A 22,022-nucleotide genomic window follows, 5' to 3' on the forward strand; every position below is an offset into this window, starting at 1 on the left:
TGAACAATGACTATTCATCTTACATAGCAAAATGCAGCACCCTTACCAGTAATAATTACGCCATCCTCTTTGTGAACTTCAGTCATTTCTTGAACATGGACTTCTGAGTTTACATTAACCTCTTTCCCTGATAACTGTAAATAAGCTTGAATGGAAGGTGCGACCTTGACAAGAATAGAGCCTGTAATAAATTTTAAAAAGTTTATTAATGCAAAGAAATCAAAAGTACCAGGGGTTATTTGAAAAATGACTGAAAGGGTAGCATGCTCTTGGGACACCATCTTTACTCCTTAGCACATTTTATTTAAACAGCGGTGCAGGATACCTGGGTACCTTAGTTAGTTAAGATCATGACCTTTACCTTTAGCTCGGGTCATGATGTCAGGGTCTAACTTCGTATCTTCTCAGCCTTCCTAACTGGAGCTGGAAAGTCTGAAGTAAAACTGATAAACTCTCATAATTACTGCTCAAAATGTGTGAGGTGGGAGTACACGACAAAGCATATCACTACAACTAGGTTATTTTATTTAAAAAACAAACTACTTTTCAGTTTTTAAATATAAACTACTGATAGGAGATTCCCTATAACAACAGATATGAGGGATTCAGGGGGAAAAAAAAAACCTGGGGAATTTCAGAATGAATAGAAGATGCATGCTTTTCTACCAACCATACTTTAAAAGTAGAAAATAATAGTTTAAAAAAATTTTTTTGTAGGACTTTTTATTTCTAAATATATTAAATGTGGTAATTTTATGAATACTTTTTTCTGTTCTTAAATGAAAAGGGGTGTTAAATCTCTGAGAGCTTTAAAAATGTTAAGCAATGCAACTTGCTCTATCCTCATCTCTCTCCACATCCTTAAAAAACAAAAGCTGTCACCATCAGAACTCCATTACTGTTTATGAAAGAATTCTCATGACTTGAAAACTTTCTCAAATGTCCTATCTTTAACTACCTTTTTTAGAAAGGAGGGCTCTTGCTACAACTTCAAACTCTTTCACTTCATAAACCATCTTCATAGTTACTGAGATCAATACCATTTTTTAAATTAAAAAGTGAACTAATACTAACTATACCACATAGTGAAGGCACACTATATAAGGATCAGTGGTTTCATCAAGGACATATTTAAGTGGAAGAGTCAGTACTCAGATGCAGGTCTGACTCTTAAGCCTAAACACAGCCTTTTTGAAAGAATTAATAAGATTAACTCATAGGAAGAGAAAAACAAGCACACATTCTTTTTCACATGGGGAAATGGAGAACATCTAGGACACTCAAGTGGTTTGTTTCCAAAACCCTGTTACCGTAAGACACAGGCAGAGTTGGAAAGGATTCTAGATCTCTTCACTAAGCATTAAGCAACAGAACCCTGAATAATTTTCCATTACTCTTTTAAAAAGTTACTGTTCCCAAGTATAGTTAGAATTAAGATACCTGAAATAAGACATTTTTTTGGTTTCCAGTTGTCCTTAAGCTTCATGCCAGTCCAATAGGAAAAACACAAAACTATAAACTTAATCAAATTTTGCAACATCATATGCTATTTCAATAGGTTACTGGATCAGCATCCCAAATAATGCTCAAAGATATTTTAAGTAGATAAAGATTAACAATGTTTCTTGTTTATTTTACTTTTTTGTCCATCCATACAAAATAGAAATAACTTTCATATAAAAGCTACTTATTGAAAACTTTGTACTCTTACTAGTTATGGTAAATTACATTTTTACTTAGGGCCTTCGTAATAAGACAATGCATTATATGACTTAAATAGAACTTACAAAATATCTTGAATGGCATTACTGAAGCTCTCAGGAATTCAGTGATAATGCAATATTATCCAATTTTAAAGGAAAAAAATGTAATCTTGAGAAATCAAATCGCCTGTGTGTCAGCAAAAAAACCCTTCTGATTTAGGCCTCTGTTTGTAGTTTTATTTTGACACTCTGATGAGAGAGCCTTGTTGGACAGAATGTATTGCCCAAGAAAATATGCCCAAGAAACTAACAACAGGAACAACTTTCTGTAAGGAAGTATTTTCCTTGTTATACACATATAGCTCTGTTCTGAGCAATATGCAAGGTCTAAGTTTTATTTAAAAAATTTTTTTAGACGGAGCTACATTTCTTAACTTTCTGCACCCAGGTCACTTCAGCTCCTATGGCCAAGCTACTCCAAGTATACAAGCCACTTGCCACCATGTACACAGACTTATATTCAATCTTCATATGACTAAAAAGTATATTATTTTTAATTAAATACTTGGATTCTTAGAATAAGTTATTTGTAACAGAAATAAGATTATATAAAGAGACATGTCATAATAAGACTTAATACTTCAAGAGATTAAGTCAACAATTACTTTAGAGGGCTTTCCTGGTGATATCTTTATTTCAGGACCACACACTGCAAAGAATTATTCTAGAGTGATGGCTCAAGAAGGTCCTATAACAAGTTGGTAGAAAAGCTGCCAAAAGAAATGTATGGGAGCATTTTCCCTCCAAATAATATTCTATTTCAGACATAAAACCAAACTGAGAAATCCAAACACTAACACTAAATAATTCCACAACAGACACTATATTGTAACACTTTTGTTTATACTACAAAGGTAACAACAGTCTTTATAGCCACCTGTTCCAAAAGTTTCAAAAATCATTGATCCAGAGAGTTATTAGTATCCCAGTCAGTCTTTATTATTCTTTTTTTAAAAAAGATTTTATTTTCAAGAAATTTTACACCCAATGTGGAGCTCAAACTTACAATTTCAAGATCAAGAGTTGCATGTTCCTCCAACTGAGACAGCCAGGTGCCCCTCTGGTGAGTCTTTTATTTTTTAAAGATTTTATTTATTCATTTGAGAGAGAGAGAGAGAGAGAGAGAGAGGAGTGGGAGGTGGGGGGGAAGGGGCAGAGGGAGAAGGAGAAACAAATTCTCCACTGAGCAGGGAACCCAATGCGGGGCTTGATCCCCAAGATCATGACCTGAGCTAAAGGCAGATGCTTAACCAATTGAGCCACCCAAGTGCCCCCCAGTCAGTCTTTAAATCAAGTTCTATCATGAGAAATTTTCTTGAGCTCATGATGTCAGTAGAGAGAAAATAATCTGACCATCTGTTTCCTGGATGTTACATAAAACCTTCTGTACACCATATATCAAAATAAAACATTCCACTTGGCTAACCTTTATGGGATTTCAACTCCACTTGCCCTAGATGGCTGACATACACATCGATTGCACCCTGATGAGTTGTGGCCTTTAGACATCCAGAGGATGAGTCTAGGAAAAAAGAAAAACTGTAAGTATAATCATTCTTATTGTAGTAATTGAAATGATAAACTTGAAATAAAAGACTCCACTTCAACAGTAGGATAAGGCACTAAGAGTCTTGCAAAGTTTTTATTTTCCCCATAGTTATGCCATCTTTCACTTTAAAATGAAAGCAGAATTTGAAATCTACAAATCTACACCTAGATAACAAAAAATCCCTATGTCCATAGTAACTTGCATAACTTATTGATAAAAATCCTTACTCTGCAACCTAATATATAGAAAGGAGAGTACATAAGCAGGGGATCCTTGACAGCCAAGACTATTAAGCACCATTGATACATTTAGTTTATTATCAACTTTCAATATTTAAAGAGTTTTATCTCATGAAGATACAGAGAATAGCAAAGTTAACAAAAATCAAACTTTTTAAAAAAGATTTATTTATTTGAGAGAGAGAGAGCATGAGCAGGGGAGTGGCAGAAGGAGAATCAGACTTCCTACTGAACAGGGAGGCTAATGTGGGGTTCCATCCCAGGATCTGGGAACATGACCTGGGCTGAAGGCAGACACTAACCAACTGAGCCACCCAGGTGCCCCCAAATCAAAACTATCCTATATTTTCTCCTTTTAGCAAATTTGTTGGGGCTAAAAAGGTACTGCTAATAGTGAACACTTACTCTGGATAAGATTTTGTTGCATTTCTTAGAGAGACAGAAATGGAGATAAAGGGAGTCACTTAAAGAGTGGGTGAAGCTTGTTTATATCTAAATATTTCTTTTCAAAGTTCTGGAATTGAACAGGTATTTTTCAGTTGGGAGAAGAAAATCATAATTACAGTGGTTCTGGTTTGACACTCAAATCTGTCATCATTGACCCCAGTCTTCAAAAAGCCAACATTTCAAGTTCAAGGGAAAGCTAACAAAGTTAGAGATAAAGAAGTAAGAGAATGATGTTGGAGAGTCAGTACTAAGTAGCTGCTTCTTCCTCATGGCAACTGAACTTTTAATATTCTGTCTGAATGCCCTGAGAAGGCCAAAGCGCATATATATATATGAAAAACCTCTTAAAAAGCCTATTTTATCAGGAACTTTACTACTTCAAAGTGGAAACAAATTAGGGAGTGTGGTGAAAATAATGTCAAAAATTATACTTTTAGTAAAATGTGAAGAAAAAACATTTGTATACAAGACGTTTTTCTTTCAATTTTTAAATGACCCTAAACAAAGCAACTTGGGAATAAAGTGGTTAAAATCTGACCCCAAGATAATTCATAATACTTATCTGTAATGTATACTGAAAACTGCCCTTTATTGGACCCAATTTATTTAATTCTAAGTTCAAAAGTAAACCTGATGCTGGGAAATTAAGCCTTTAGTGATAAAAAATGACATAGAATAGTTGGGCAAAGATGATTATCTCTCTCCTCAGTTACCAACAGAAACTCCTTTTATATAATCTCTTACTGCATCCTAAAGGAAGCCAGGTAAAAATATATTACAATTAAAAAGAAATGTGGACTACACAATGTGTATATTATCCCAAGTTGAACAAAGTAAAATATGTGAAACATGTTTGATTTCTTGCTGTCTCTAGGGGAAAAACTACACAAGATTTTCATGAAGCTAATAAATACTTCTCCCCCCAACCCAATGGGAAATAAACAAAGGCTAAATAATTTTATTCTAAGCCACTGAGTAATTATATCCTCGTGTTATCAGTCGTGAGCTCTTGATAGTGGTCCATCCCTTGGAGACTGAAAAAACAAAAACAAAAACAAAAAAACCCTCAAGATATGTTTTAAAGAGAGAAAGCAAAAGTGATATTTGAAAAGCTATGTAGCAAAACAAACACCAATCTTCTTTTGTTTTCTGTAATACAAATGACTGGAACTAAAAATTAATTACCAAGAGTCAAATTAAGACTTCCTCTATAAAATTTTACTTTTTGGAAATTCACATAATGGAGAAATTCTATAGCTCTTAGAAGAAGCCTGAAGGGAAATATGCATTAGAGGGCGATTAAGAAGTAAACAGCTATTATCAGTCCAGATAAGTGTCTGGAATAAGTAGGCTCTCTGTGAGAGTTTTCTATCCTCACAATTTTGGACAAGGATCTTGTCCTTGTCCAGAGACCACTGGGTTTTCCTGGAAAATTACACACACTGTAGGGTAAAACTGATGTTGACTATTAGCTAATCAGAACACACAACCAAAAAACCCCATATATTTGTAATATACATTTGTCTAATAGAGAATAAAAACTACTTGAAAGGCTAAAATTCCAAACTCTCAGATAAGAAAGAATTCTTTCAAAATCAAACATGTTCAGAAAGTTCTCAATTTTTCATTTAACTTCAAGTTTCAACATGTAGATACTAAGATACGGTAACACAAAAGGTATTTCTTCATTTCTGCAACTCGAGTCCTACAACTTCCAGAGCTACACTAATTACAAGGAACAAATTTCATACACAGGACATAAAGGATATACAAAGCCAGAATTGTAAGGTTATTTCAAGTAAAGCTTTCTAAGTCAGTATCCTGTATTAGGGAGGGAGCATTAGGAAGCTGGGCTTACAAATGACACACAAGGCAAACCATGCCACCTCCTGCTCCAAATATATTCTTTTTTTAAAGATAAAATCACCAGTACATGGCTTCTGGCAATGCCTTCCAAAAGAGGCAACATAAGGCAGTGAAAGTAAGGCTAGGTGAGCAACTCTATTAAGCATTCCTATCCTATTGTCATCTACTATCAAGCTTTGCTTTCTACTGTTGACTATTTTATTTCTTTTTTTTAATTTTAATTAATTAATTAATTAATTAATTAATTAATTATGATAGTCACAGAGAGAGAGAGAGAGGCAGAGACACAGGCAGAGGGAGAAGCAGGCTCCATGCACTGGGAGCCTGATGTGGGATTCGATCCTGGGTCTCCAGGATCGCGCCCTGGGCCAAAGGCAGGCGCCAAACCGCTGCGCCACCCAGGGATCCCGACTATTTTATTTCTAAAGATTTGTTTATGTGAGAGAAAGAGAGCACTCACTAGTGAGAGGAGGGGCAAAGGGAGAGAATCTTCAAGCAGACTCCACACTAAGGCAGAGTCCAATAGGGGCCTCTAGCCCACGACCCAGAGATTATAACCTGAGCTGAAACCAAGAGTCAGATCCCCAACTGACTGACCACCCAGGTGCCCCTGTTGACTCATTTTAAATGGATGATCTGGTATTCCAGAAAAAAAAAACATTTTAAGAAATATGAGTCCAAAGAAAATCATGGTTTTGACATATATAATCAAAATTTTTTTACAGCACTTAGCTTCTGAGAGAGAAATTAGGAAGAATGGGGTTTGGGGAGGCATATTATAATGTATATACACAATCCAAATGACTGATAAGATAATACTTAAGAACCTGATCAATTATATTATCTAAATTCCTTTTACCTGAATTATATTCTTCTTAATAAAGGAATCATAGGAAGAATACTTTGTCTATTTTCCTTTATCAGATAGGATAATACCTAAATCATCTCAAGTCTCCTAATATTCTAACTTGATAATATTATATATAACTTTTTCTTACCACCTATTCCAATATTTTGAAGTCTCTGCTATTCTAATAAACTTCCCTCTCAGGTTCCTACAAATCACTTTTTTGTTTCTTTGTAACTAATTTGCTTATTAGCAATTTCAATTCCTCAAAATCCAAGTTACTGAGTAGACTTTAATTAGGTTACCATGATTCAGAGTTGCCTTCAAATCTCTCCAGCAAACCTTTTATGAAAAACACAAGCCAAGTAATCAAGAAACTTCACCTTTGGGATTAAGGCATCATATCCAAAATTTTACCAGACTCATAACAAGGTTTTTAGGCTCTACAGAAGGGATGGCAAACTACAGCCCTCCTGTTTTTATTAATGAAGTTTTATTGGAACAAGACATATCCATTCGTTTGTGCATTGTCAATGACTGCTTTGTGTTACAATGTGAGAGTTGCATAGTACAGGTAGACTGTGTGGCCCACAGAGCCAAAAATATTTAATATCTGGCCCTTTACAGAGTCTGCTGATTCCTAGAGCAAAACATCTTGGTTTGAGAAAATAAGCTCTCCCTTGCCCACCCCCCCTCCCAAAAGTAAAATTTAATTCTGTTTAAGACAATGAGATTTACCAATTTACTGAAATCAGCTCTTTTCCTAAGGTTTTAGTAGTATACAGATATTAAATTCTTGCTTAGAAATGAAAAAAAGTTGTCTCAGGGCAGTTCTAACTTTTCACTGACCTTGACTGCTCACTATTTTTATCAAATAGATACCTAGGACTTTGCTGACTTGCTTAGATTATGTCATCACATTTTGGTTTGACCTCTTAAGCTGTTATGTTCCTATTAAACAAAAAATCAGCAATGTTTTTCTTATAAAGGAGCACAAGTGGGTTCTTGAGAAATTGTATGACATCTTCTGTTCCAGATGTTAGGAGAAATGGGATGTATTTTCACAAATCAGTGACTTTTGGGTCCAGATATATTCAAAAGAAGAAATTTATAACAGGACCCAAACAACTTTGAATTCAAGTTTTGGGTATTTTTTGCTGTGCTCTGCTCTCTTCTTTTCTCCCTCCTGTCCTTTTCTGATTTAATACTCACTATAAATATAAACATATGAAATAATAGTACAACGTCTTATGTTGGTTTTTTTCATTTAATAAAAGGTTAGGGCAGCCCCGGTGGCACAGCGGTTTGGTGCTGCCTGCAGTCCAGGGCGTGATCCTGGAGACCTGGGATTGAGTCCCGCGTCGGGCTCCCTGCATGGAGCCTGCTTCTCCCTCTGCCTGTCTCTGCCTCTCTCTCTCTGTGTGTCTCTCATGAATAAGTAAATAAAATCTTAAAAAAAAAAAATGTCAAGGGCACTTGGGTTTCTCAGTTGGGTTAAATGTCTGCCTTTCACTCAAGTCATGATCTCTGGGTCCTGGAATCTAGTCCCACATCAGGTTCCCTGCTCAGGCTCTTTCTCAAATAAATAAATAAAAATCTTAAAAAATATATCAGGAATATATGTCTATATTGTAAACTATAGAGTCAGGTTATTATATTGTTAAAGGCTAATATTTTGTTTTACAAATGTGCCAAATAAATTTGATTATTCCCCTACTGAAACAACTTAAAATGTACACTATCTTTCTATTATAAACAGAAAGATGAATATCCTAATGTATATATCTTTATATTCTCACCAGATTATCCTCTTGGGATAAAGTTCTAAAAGAGGAAATGCTAGAGCAAAGTAAATGTAGACACTTCCAATTTTGATATACATTTCCAAATTGACCTACAAAATGGTTAATTAATTCACACCTGAACAAATATTGATAGGAATCCATGTTTCACTGTAACTTTATCACCAATTGATTTTATTAGTATTTTAAGTCATGGCTGCTTATGTTTAGATGGTTTTGATTTATGGTTTATGGTTTAGATGGAACAGTATTATATATGTATATTGACTATTTCTCTGTGAACTGCTTGTTCATGTTCATCCATGTTGTCACTGAGTGTTCCTTTTATTCTCATTTGTCATACACCCCCCTCCCATGATTATATGTCTATATGGATATATATCAGGTATCCTTCTAGTTTGTTACTTATCTTTTACCCTGGTTTATATTTTTTTATACTTTAAAAAAATCAGTCAACTCAGAATTATATACCCAGTGATAATATCCTTCAAAAGAAGGCAAAATTAAAAATTAAAAAGAGCTACCATATGATCTAGTAATCACACTTGTAGGTATTTACCTAAGGAATATGAAAACACTAATTCTAAGGGATAAAAACACCCCTGTGTTTAGTGCAGCATTATTTACACTAACTGAATTATGGAAGCAACCCAAATGTCCATCGATAGATGAATGGATAAAAAAGATGTGGTATACAGTGGAATATTACTCAGAAAAAAGAATGAAATCTTACCATTTACAATAATATGGTTGGAGCAAGAGAGTATTATGCTAGTAAAAAAAATCAGTGAGAAAAAAACAAATACCATATGATTTCACTCATATGTGGAATTTAAGAAACAAATCAACAAAGACAAAAAGAAAGAAAGAAAAAAAAAAAAACAAAAAAAAAAACAAAGACAAAAAGAGACAAATGTAGAAAGAGACTCTTAACTATACAGAACAAACTGATGGTTACCAGAGGGGAGAGGTGGGGGGATGGATGAAATAGGTGAAGGGGATTAGAAGTACACTTGCCATGATGGGTACTTAGTAATGTACAGAATTACTGAATCACTATATTCCACACCTAAAACTAATAAAATAAATCTTGCCATTTGCAACAAGGATGGATCTATGCTGGATCCATACATGGATCTATGTAAAGGAAAAAAAAAAAAGAGACAAACCAAGAAACAGACTCTTCATTATAGAGAACAAACTGATGGGTTACCAGAGTGGAGGTGGGTGGGAGGATGGATGAAATAAGCAATGGGGATTAAAGAGTGCACTTGTGATGAGCACTGGGTAATATATGGAAGTATTGAATCATTATATTGTATACCTGAAACTAATATTACACTCTATGTTAACCAACTGGCATTTGAATACAGTTAAAATAAAAACTTAATTTCAAAATATGAGGAATATATTGCTTTTTAATACTTATAATTTAAATGCTAATATTAAAAAACAAAGTCTAAAATAAAAAGTCTGAAATCAATGACCTAATGTTTTACCTGAAGAAGCTAGACTAAGAGGAGCAAGGAAACTCAAAGTAAACGAAAGAACAAAATAAACAGCAGAAATCAATCAATACATTAGAAAACAAACAATAGAGATACTAACAACATGAAAAGTTGGTTCTTTGAAAAGATTAACAAAATTATAAAGTCAAGTCTCACTAATCCAGAAAAAGAGAATATAACTATCAATATCAGGGATGAAGAGGAAAGAAATATCACTACACATCCTATAGGCATAAAAAGGAGTATAAGGGAATACTTTGCATAAATATGTGAACAAATTTGATAATTTGACAAAATAGACAAATTTCTTGAAAAAAATCACCAAATGTAAAACCAGATAAAACAAATTATTAATATAATAATAAAGTATCTATTACCTATACAGTCACGATTCTAGATAAAGATGATGAAGTAATACATTGGAGAATGAAAGATTTTTCAACAAGTGGTGATATAATAACTAAAACATTCATATGGGAAAAAACAAATCTTGATTCTTATTGCACACTCAACACAAAAATTAGAGATAGATTGAAGGCAAAAGCAGAAACTATTAAAGATGCTAGAGAAAAACATAAGAGAACAGCTTTATGATTGAAAGCAGATACAGATTTCTCAGGACACAGGAAACAATAACCATGAAAATAATCAGTAAATTAGACTTTATCAAAATGGAAATCTTCTCATCAAAACACACTTAAGAAAATGCATAGGCAAGTCACAGACTGAGAGGAAATATGGAAAAACAACGATCTGACGGAGGGTTGTTCCCAGAACATATGAACAACTCCTCCAATTCAATAATAAAAAGATAAATAATCCAGTTGAAAATTAAATGGGCAAAATATCTGAACAAAATATTCAAAAAGAGGGACGCCTTGTTGGCTCAGTGGTTGAGCATCTTTCAGCTCAGGGCATGATTCTGGGGTCCAGGATCAAGTCCCACATCAGGCTCCTTGTAAGGGATCTGCTTCTTCCTCTGCTATGTCTCTGCCTTTCTCTTTGTATCTCTAATGAATAAATAAATAGAATCTTTAAACAAACAAACAAAACACAAAACTTCATAAAGAAAGAGAGGCGCCTGGGTGGCTCGGTTGGTTAGGGGTCTGTCTTCAGTGGAGTCATGATCCCAGAGTCCCAGGATCAAATCCTATGTCTGGCTCCCTGCTCAGAAGGGAGTCTGTTTATCACTCTGCCCCTCCCTGCTCATGCTCTCTTTCTCTCAAATACATAAATAAAATCTGAAAAAAAAAAAAAGATATACTAATAACCAATAAGTACACAAGAAAGTACTAAACATCATTAGTCATCAGGGAAATGTAAATTAATATAGGGAAACCACTGTACACACACTGGAACGGGTGAAATTAAAAGACTGACAATAAAAATACTGGTGAGGATGCGGAACAACTCATACACTGTAGGAGGAAGTGTGAAATGGAACTTGGGGGGTAGTTTATCTGGTAGTTTATTATGCAAACTCAAATCAGCTATTCTATTCCTAGGTATTTACCCAAGAGGAGAAAAATACATACATAAAAATGTGTGTGTATATATATATACACATATGTACACATATATTTATATATATGTAATCCATATATCCCTCCATAAAATGATTTGTCTAAAAATGTTCATAGCAACCTTTTTTACAATTGCCAAAAACTAGACACAGCCCAGGTATCCATCAACAGTATAGATAAACAAATTAAGCTTTCTAATTGCCTGCTTCAATTTCTATACCCTCTGGTACATTACAAAACAACAGCTCTTGGTTGCTTTTTCAAAATATAAATCATATATTACTCCCCTGCTAACACCTGTTGTAGTTGGAATTAAGTCCGTATTCTTACAATGTCTATAAGGCTCTATCTGGATTTAGCCCTCACTTCCCTCATCTCCCATGACTCTCCACAAGATCTCCTTCTATACCTTGAAAATGGTAGGTTCATTCAATTTTCAGGGCTTGCACCAGCTTTTCCTCTATCTGGGGAGCTCTGTATCCAGAATTTTATGAGCCTCTTTCCCATTCTGGCTTTAGTTCAAATGTCCCTTCTTCAGACTCTTCCTGATTGCTAAACGCAATAGCTTTCTTTCCTCATTCTCTATTCCATTACCCTCTTATTTATTCATTGCACAATTTGAAGTTATCTTTGGTTATTTACATGCTTATTGTCTTTCTACTCAGGCCAAACGTGAGCATGGAGACCATAATATTTCCTAGTACCTAAAAGAGTTCCTGATACAGAGCAGGCATTCAACAAATAGATGTTGACTAGTTACTGCCATACACAAGATTGTCTTCAAATATTAGCACAATGTTGAGGCAGTAAATATAGACATAATTTATATTTTTCTTCCAAAGTCTTGATATAGATACTGAAAGAAAGGAATTTATGAAATAAACATTTCTTTCATAATTAGGGCTAAAACATAGTGGCTTACATGTTTTATATTACAGATAATAAACTCCAAGAAGAAAGAGAAGGATAGTTTATTGAATAACTACCATTTGTTGGGCTGTACCTTATATTGGTGATCCTTGAACAACACAGGTTTGAACTGTTAGGAATTTGAAAAAATTTGAATTCACTTATGAATTTGAAAAAATTGAAAAAGTGAAAATTCATAAGTGAATTTTTTGGATAAATATACAGTACAGTACTGTGAATGTGAATTTTCTCTTATGATTTTCTTAACATTTCTTTTCTCTTGCTTACTTATTATAATAATATAATATGTAATACATATGGCATACAAAATATGTGTTAACTAACAGTTTGTGTTATTGGTTAAGGCTTCTGGTCAACAGTAGGCTATTAGTGGGTACTATGCTATTTAATATCTTAACAATGTTGCACTATATTAAGTGATATCCATTTTATGTGTAAAAATGCAAATTCAGAAACACTTATTAATTTGATCAAACTCACACAGCAAATAGGTGGTAGGACCAAAATTCACAATCAAATCTACTTCTACAGTTCATGCTTCTCCACACTACAACAGATCAAAATATAATTTAACAAATGTATACATTTTCTCTTATTTTAAAAGATTCTTCCAAAATAAAACCCTAAATTTATCAACCACATTTACCAAATAAAGAATTCAACCTTTATTTACTTTCACATATTTGTGGATTTTTAAGAACCTAAAACCACGGACTCGATTTAAATTTTGCTAAAGAAAATATAAAGGGTCATTAACTACTTCTAGAATCTAGAAGATTTTTTTATTCATTTGAGAGCAAGTGAGCAAGCATGCATGTACGAGCAAGTATGCCCTGGTGGCAGGACAGAGGGAGGGCCAGAAAGCAGACTCTCCAAGCAAATTCCCTGCCAACCATGGAGCCCAACACATGGTTCTATCCCATGATACCAAGATCACCAGTGGAGCCAAAACAAAGAGTCCAACACTCAACTGACTGAGCCACCGAGGCGCCCCTACAATATATTAAAAAAAAAACAAACATATTTTATTTATTTATTCATGAGAGACACAGAGAGAGGCAGAGACATAGGTAGAGGGAGAAGCAGGCTCCCTGCAGGGAGCCCGATGTGGGACTCGATCCCAGGACCCCAGAATCACGACCTGAGCCAAAGGCAGATGCTCAACCGCTGAGCCACCCAGGCGTCCCCCCTATAATATATTTCTTAACATTGGACTTAGGTCATTTTCTTTGAGTAGACAGAGATTAATCTAAGAAAAATAAAACATTTTGTTTGAAAATCCCTCTGGTACTTAATAGTGGGGAAAAGTTCATATGGAAAATTAAAAAGAATTTATAATGTTAATCATTTATACAGAGTTTGAAACCATCTTCAAACACGTACATTACTGTTCATTTCATCCCTGCTATTACTATTCTTTGCCAGTATAAATAAATAACCATTTCCAATTTTAGAGAATGGTTTTCCGTTTTGTTCCCATATTTCCATCCAAGAATAACACTAGCATTATCATATTATAATCATAAGATTCGTCAAATTCATATCTGCTTTTTTTTTTTTTAATTTTTTTTTTTTTATTTATTTATGATAGTCACAGAGAGAGAGAGAGAGAGGCAGAGACACAGGCAGAGGGAGAAGCAGGCTCCATGCACTGGGAGCCCGATGTGGGATTCGATCCCGGGTCTCCAGAATCACGCCCTGGGCCAAAGGCGGGCGCCAAACCGCTGCGCCACACAGGGATCCCTGATTCGTCAAATTCATATCTGCTTAAAGGGCCTTCTAGTTGGTATTGAAATTCTGTGCCTCCCAATTTGCAATATTCTCTTTTTCCCCTCTTGCCTTATTGCTACAAACTCCACTCTGTCTAGCATTTTCTCTCCTCAGCTAGCTTAGCTTCTCACCAGTGTACCTTTTTGTTCACACTAGAAATTTCCCTTACCATCTCAAGATGTGTGCTCTGACGAAATGGCCTGAGCAGTCAACAGAAAATCTTGATTACTGGAAACAGGTAAATCCTTCTGTCATGTCTTAGTTAAAATGATTTTTTTTAAAAATAATTTTCTTTTAAAAGATTTTATTTATTTATTCATGAGAGACACAGGCAGAGAAGCAGGGACATAGGTAGAGGGAGAAGCAGGCTCCATGCAGGGAGCCTGATGCAGGATTCGATCCCAGGACCACAGGATCACACGCTGAGCCAAAGGTAGATGCTTAACCGCTGAGCCACCCAGGAGTCCTAGGTAAAAGGATTTATAACTACCACTTAAGAAGCCTTTATTTTCTACTTAATCACTCACTGAACATAAAAGATACTATCCCCTAAAATTTTATTTATTTGTTTGTTTGTTTGTTTGTTTATTTATTTATTTATTTATTTATTTATTTATGACAGAGAAAGAGAGAGGCAGAGACACAGGCAGAGGGAGAAGCAGGCACCACGCTGGGAGCCTGATGCGGGACTCAATCCCGGGACTCCAGGATCACACCCCGGGCTGAAGGCAGCGCTAAACTGCTGAGCCACCGAGGCTGCCCTCTTAAAAATTTTTAAAAAGGTATGTACTTTTAGCCAGAAACTTCAGGAGTGATAGTGTAAAGAACTATTGAACATGTTTACTATTTCAATCAGTACAAAGAAAGGAAAAATGTAAAATGTCAAAAAGGACAAAGCCAGGATGCTTGGGTGTTCATAATGACAATAAGCCACAGCTTCCCCACAAAGGTTCTGGTTTCCCATCCCCACCCCCAATCCTTTAAGGCCAAAAAACCACCACTACTCTTAGGGTTCAGTGTGCCTTTGCCCACTTGGTGCTATTTGGGAGGAGAAAAACTATCTAAACTCTCTGAAATCTGAACTTTTTCTCCCACAGATGCAGAATCACATGTAGTGATGAGGTCTAAGGTACCATTAGCCACTATTAGCTCTGACTTAGGATTAGAACAATAATAAAAATGACTATTATTTATTCAATTTTTACCAAACGTCATAAATCGTGAAGTACTTTAAATATATGATCTCACTTCTTATAATAACCCTAAATGATAGGTACTTAGTATTATTTCTATTTTTTTAGATGTGGAAATTGAAGCACAGAGAAGGTAATTAGCCCATTTATACAAAGTGGTGAAGTCAGAATTCTAACTTTATTCTTACTGATACCAAATCTATAATTATACATTATTTATAGGATGAGGAGTCAATAAATTTCCAGGAATAATTTTATGTATTCATACAATGGGTCTGCCTATATTTGACTTCCATTATCAGGATTCTATCAGATTCGTCAGCTAAATTTCAGATTTTATTTACCCTAATAAAATATCACAAAGATAGCTATTCTTAAAAGGATGCAAAATTTACCAACCAGCAGCTTAGCACATACCTACTACGATATTTCCCATCTTGCTTTGTAACGTTATATCACCTGTAAAGGAAAAAGAAAGACAATTTTATATATTAGGGATAATCTAGAAAGGAACTGTTGTATAGTATTCTAACATGGTTGGGGGACGCCTGGGTGGCTCAGTGGTTGAACGTTGTCTTTGGCTCAGGGTGTGATCCTGGGGTTCCAGGATCGAGCCCCCACTGGGCTCCCTGTGAGGAGCCTGCTTCTCCCTCTGCCTATGTATCTGCCTCTCTTTGTCTCTCATGAACAAATAAATAAAATCTTTTAAAAAAATAAAACACGGTTGGCTATCCATGTTATTTAATAACATTGTTATTATTGTTGACAAATTTTCTATTACAAATCTACTGAGAGATTTAGCTGCAACTCTGAAATAACTAGCTTTAGTCATCTATACAAACTCTTTTCCTCTATTCTACCTTAAGCTTCTCTAGCATAACTACAAAAGGAACCACCATACTTTCTGGGAAACATGAAAGAAATGTAAGGATATTTCTGTAACGCGTAAATGAAAAAGTTACTTAAATGTACCATGTATTTTCAGCATAAACATCACTATATTTATCAGATCACTCAAGTTGTGAACCAACTAATACTAAAATAATCCATGGAAAAAAGTTATCACTGTTATTTTTCAGGCCACTCTGCCGGGCCTGTTAAAGTCATTTCTGTGCCAAGAGTTACAGAGTTTGGGGCAGGAATAATGAACACACGGCAGTATGACTAACAAAGAAAAAGGTTTCAGAGGTTCCTGTCTTTTGATGAAAATACATTTTCCAGGACAAGTATAGGATATTGCAATCATTCTTCTCAGCCTCTTTCTTCTAATACCAAAATTAGTATGATTTTTCTTCATATGTGTGTCTGTTTGTAGAATTACTCCTAGAGTCATACCACCTAAGTTCACTGCACTGAAAATGCAAGCAACATGGCTTTCTACCATAATACCAGAACTACCTTAAAAAGGTACAGGAATAACTTTTATCTCAGAAATATCCAGGGCAAGTGACCTCATTTACTTAACTTCTTACATCCTGTAAATACGGTCATATATCAGTAACTGAGAAAAAGCCAACAAAGCACTTGATCATTTGTCCTACAGTCAGATGTACTTTGATTACAAAAATCTCTCTAAAAAGTCTTTTACTCCATCATACTTCAAGTGAAGATATAAACAAGGGGTACATTTGTGTAGGCATAAAACTTGGTTTGTATAAAGAAATTAAGCTCCTAAAATTATTTTCAAGTCTCAGTAAGTTACAGGGTTGTAAAGATTCTTTTATTTTTTTTATTTTTTAAAATGGATATGAAATCCCAGTTTTCTTTTTTTTTTTTTAATTTTTACTTATTTATGATAGTCACAGAGAGAGAGAGAGAGAGAGAGAGAGGCAAAGACACAGGCAGAGGGAGAAGCAGGCTCCATGCACCGGGAGCCCGACATGGGATTCGATCCCGGGTCTCCAGGATCGCGCCCTGGGCCAAAGGCAGGCGCTAAACCTCTGCGCCACCCAGGGATCCCTGTAAAGATTCTTTTAAATGTGTTATGTAAATATTATTTCATTGGTGTGTTCTAGACACTCTCTTCCAATTTTCAAACCCAGTAAATGCAGATTCACCATCATATGCAATTAGTGGCCAAAGATCCTACTGCTTCTAAGATGGCTTTCAATGATCCCTGCCTCCTGGTATTCATACCCTTGTATAATCTCCTCCCCTCAAGTATAGGCTGTACCTAATAATTTGCTTTTAACACAGAACATAAGGCAAAAGTGATAGGATGTTGCTTCCAAGATTAGGTTACAAAAAGATAATAGTTTCTGTCTTGCCAGCCCTCTTCTGCTCTGAGGGAAGCCAGCTAGTCATGCTGTCAACTGCCCCATAAAAGAAGCCCACTAGGAAGGAACTAAAAAAGGCCTCTGTCCAACAGGATCTGACCTGAATCCTGCCAACAACCACATGAGTGGGCTAGGAAGCAGACTGTCCCTTTGTGGAACATTCAAATGTACCCCATGGCCTCAGCTGACAGGATCCAGTTAAGCCACACCAAGATTCCTAACCTAACCAAACTGTTAAGACAATAAATGTTTGTTGCTTTCAGCTGCTAAGTTTAGAGATAACTTGTTAGAAGTAACTAGTATAGATGTTGAAAACTGAACATGGGGTGCTGCCATAATAAATACCTAAAAATGTAGGAGTAGTTTTGGAACTTGGCAATGGGTAGAGGTTGGAAAGATTTTGAGGGATGTGTTAAAGAAAGCTTAAATTGCCTTGAACAGTTAGTAGAAAGTTGGACTTTGAGTATTCTTTATACAAAGGTTCAGGAGGAAGTGAGGAAAATGTTTTTGGAAGTTGGAGAAATGCAAATTCCTGTTTAGTAGTTGCAGAAACCTAACACCACCATTATCTTCAGTAGTGTGGAAACTAAGAAATGTAATTTAATGAAGTGAATGATTTAACTAAAATTTCCAAGCAAGGTTAAAGTGTTGTGTTATGTGTAGGTTTTTTGTTTTGTTTTGTTTTTTGCACCACTTACTGTAAAATGCAAGAGAAGAGAGATAAACTAATCTAAAGAAAGGGCTGCGAATCAAACAAACAAACTAAACCAGGACACAAATAGTTTTGAAAATTCTCAGCCTCTCAAGATGGCAAAAGATGTTAAAGTTAGGAATAGCTTCCAAACAAAGTTTGAATCCAGGGCAGTACATGGCCTAAAATGAAGCTGAGGGGTGACTGCAAAACCTCTTCTTAAGACCCCAGAAAGGTCAAGAGTGGTACTTCACAGTACTAATTATACTAAAAGCCCTTTAAAAAGATTAAAGGTATATTTCACAGAGCCTCTCAATCAAACAACAGACACTCTAGAAAGCTTGAGTACATTTTACCTCAATATCTCCACAGAGATTCTTAGATGTGGCTTTTATCTTATGGAATAAACCCCAACATGATTCACAGAAGGCTGACAAAATTTTTGAGAGAATAACAACAGCAAACACACTGCTAAACTGAACTAAAAAGAACACTGAACAGTACAAAGTAAAAAGAGACCACTGGACCTCCAAAATTCTATTGTCAGGAAGCTGACTAAGAAAACCACTTAGATGCAAACACATGCTTTATTTCATGAAAAAGTAAGGATGACTCAAAGGGAGGAACAAAAACCAAGAGGACAAAGCCTGAAACCCTAAGAAATTATTCTCAGGTCTTCTGATATAATTAAGGAAACTCCAATGTCTGCCCACCCAAATTTCAAAATCACTATGGACCAGTGACTGCTTCGTGCCTCTCATTTTCCCACTTTTGAACAGGAACCTCTATAGCAATTATCCTATACCTGTCCCATCAGTGTATAGGCAGTGTGCATGGGGGGATGTGGAGGCTAGATAGCTTGTCTCTTTAGTTCACAGGTCTTCAGATTTCGAGAAACTGTTCTTGAGGAGTTGTACTTAAGCAACTATACTTGAGGAGCCTCATCTACACCTTGATCTGATTTTGATGAAGAGATTCTGTATTCTGATGTGGTACCTAATGGGATGAGACTTTTAGGAAACTTGGAAGGGAGTATATTTTGCATGTGGGAGGGACATGAATCATTTAGGGGAGGAGCCAGAGACAGCCTGGCCATCCAAAGCCTTATAGGGTATCTGGGGAGATACATACATAAAAAATTAAAAATTGGTATTTATAAATAATTATAAGTGAAAGTCAAAAGTGAACAATAAGTATTAGGTGCTATGGCCATTCAGAAAAAAGAGACTAAAATGACCTGATGTGGACAAGGAGAAGACATAGTACAGATATCACCAGAGCTGAGATTTGAAGCATGAATAAAATTTGAATATGTTCAATGGGAAGGATTTTCTGGAAAAAAGAATTACATAAACAAAGGTAAAAAGGCAGAACTAAACATGCTATATTTAAATTATGCAAATCAGTTAAGCTGAAGCAATTAGGCACGTCTATAGGGATGGGGATCATGTCTTTCTTATTTATCATTATATCCAAAAAGCTTTGTACAGTACCCAGTGCACAGAAAACATTATCATTTTTTAAATGATTTTTAAAATTGATTTGAATGATTTTTTAAATGTTCAGATTTAGTTTGGAAAAACAAATGAAGAGCAATCTGTAGAACTGTGGGGTACTAGTCTATGGACTTTATCCTAAATTCAAAGAGTCAGTGAAGAATTTCAAGATGGATACAAATAAGAAAACCATGCTTTAGGGAGATTAATCTAGTGTGAAACAGTGAAAACTTCTATTCAGAAATCTCTTTATTGTTTCCACCTCCTGAACACTTCAAAAATAAAATGAAGTAGAACACTGATTTTTGTGATTTTAACTATTAGTAAAGAACTATGACAGGGACATGTGGGTGGCTCAGTGGTTGAGCATCTGCCTTTTTTGGCTGGGTTGTGATCCCAGGGTCCTGGTATTGAGTCCCCCAAATGAGGCTTGCCCAAGGGACCCTGCTTCTCTGCCTATGTCGCTGCCTCTCTCTTTGTGTCTCTTATGAATAAGTAAATAAAAAAATCTTAAAAAAAAAAAAAAGAACTATGACGGTTTTATAGTCATTTAGCTAGTGGGCCCAGTTGCCCACTCAGCAAGGCAAAAAAGCTTTATTATCTTCTACTAGTCTCAATGAATTCTATAGATATTTCCTATTTTTTTTTAAGGAAAACATGTTTCTCAAAAGCTAAGCATTACTGCTCATCATGAAAATAAAGTGATCTCAAAGTTACGGTTCTTACATCCATAAGATAGAAGTTTTAGATCTATTAAAGAATGAAGTTGGGAACCCTGGGTGGCTCAGCAGTTAAAGTGTCTGCCTTCGGTTCAGGGCATGATCCTAGAGTCCAGGATCGAGTCCCACATCAGGCTCCCTGCATGGAGCCTGTTTCTTCTTCTTCTTTTTTTTTTTTTTAAAGATAGATAGATTTATTTATTTATTTATTTATTTGAGAGAGAGAGAGAGAGAGAGAGAGAGGCAGAGACACAGGAGGAGAGAGAAGCAGGCTCCATGCAGGGAGCCCGACATGGTACTCGATCCTGGGACTCCAGGACCATGCCCTGGGCCAAAGGCAGGCGCTAAACCGCTGAGCCACCCAGGGATCCCCGGAGCCTGCTTCTCCCTCTGCCTGTGTCTCTGCCTCTCTTCTCTGTGTCTCTCATGAATAAATAAAATCTTAAAAAAAAAATAAAGAATGAAGACTAGTTCATATTACAGGGGCACCTAGAGTCTCAGATTACATCTCTCTTGAATGTTAATAATTCTATACTGTAAAAGCATAGTGGAACAAGAAAAACTATGAAAATAAGAAATATTTATAAATATAAAGAATATTTCAAAATATTTTTGTCACTGCTAAAGAACTTTTAAAGCAGTAAAAAAAAATATATTTTCAACTCATATCAAAATATTTACAAAACTCTACCCCAAACAGAAATATTCCAAAGTCATTATAATATGCAAAATGGACCTCTTACCTCAAATGCTTTGTGGAATAAGGCAGATTATTTAAAAGGACACAACTCAACCAATACTAGCACAGTTTCCTGTATTTTGGTTCTACCTATTTGGTCTCCAATAAACAAATCACTATTTGAGAGGAGGAGATCTTTGTAAAAGTCTTCTTTTCAATAAAGCGGATGCCATAAGGTCTGTAATAACCATGTATGCTTACTCTCAAGTTATGCAACTTCTCCACAAATCCCAGTGTTTGAGAAAACATATTGCTTTTCTTAGCTAGTAATTCTTCATTCTAGTAGGGCGGGAAGAAAAGATAAGCTATCAATTAGAGATGAACATGAGTTTATTTTTCTTCACTAAAAGAAATGTGATTAAGGTTTTTTTTTTTTGATTATGGTTTTAAAAATCATATACTCTAATAATCCAAACAGAGCAATCAAATATCCTTTAAGGTTAAATTCTTTTTGTATTGGGGTGAGGGGACAGGTAGCAGGATGGGAGGCACTTGCTATTTGTAAGCCATAGTTCTAAATGCTAGAATACACAGATGAACAGAAGAACATTATCCTTGCTCTTGAGGAACTTACAATTAGGCAAAAATATATGGGTCAATGGAAGGCCAAAGATGAGGAGATGATGCTTTACCTGAACACTAATAAAAGTCAATGAAGTAAAGA

General features: G+C 35.4%; 1 protein-coding gene across 8 annotated transcripts in view; it reads right to left on the reverse strand.

Moving 5' to 3' along the window:
• FAM185A (family with sequence similarity 185 member A) overlaps positions 1-22,022 on the reverse strand; it is a 78,125-nt gene that overhangs the window by 33,342 nt on the left and 22,761 nt on the right. For 6 of the 8 annotated variants that reach the window (XR_007403596.1, XM_049096647.1, XM_049096653.1 and 3 more), the window contains exons 5-7: positions 15,855-15,896; positions 3,190-3,285; positions 47-181 (exon numbers count right to left, since the gene is read on the reverse strand). Coding sequence is in view for 7 of the 8 variants with exons in the window: in XM_049096647.1 (XP_048952604.1) it covers positions 47-181; positions 3,190-3,285; positions 15,855-15,896 (273 nt within the window). In the remaining variant the exon portion in view is untranslated. The remainder of the gene's footprint in view (positions 1-46; positions 182-3,189; positions 3,286-15,854; positions 15,897-22,022) is intronic. The other 2 variants (XM_049096648.1, XM_049096650.1) reach the window with 1 other exon arrangement.

This window comes from Canis lupus, chromosome 18 (genome assembly GCF_003254725.2).
Source record: "Canis lupus dingo isolate Sandy chromosome 18, ASM325472v2, whole genome shotgun sequence".
In the NCBI taxonomy this organism is placed as follows: domain Eukaryota; kingdom Metazoa; phylum Chordata; class Mammalia; order Carnivora; family Canidae; genus Canis; species Canis lupus.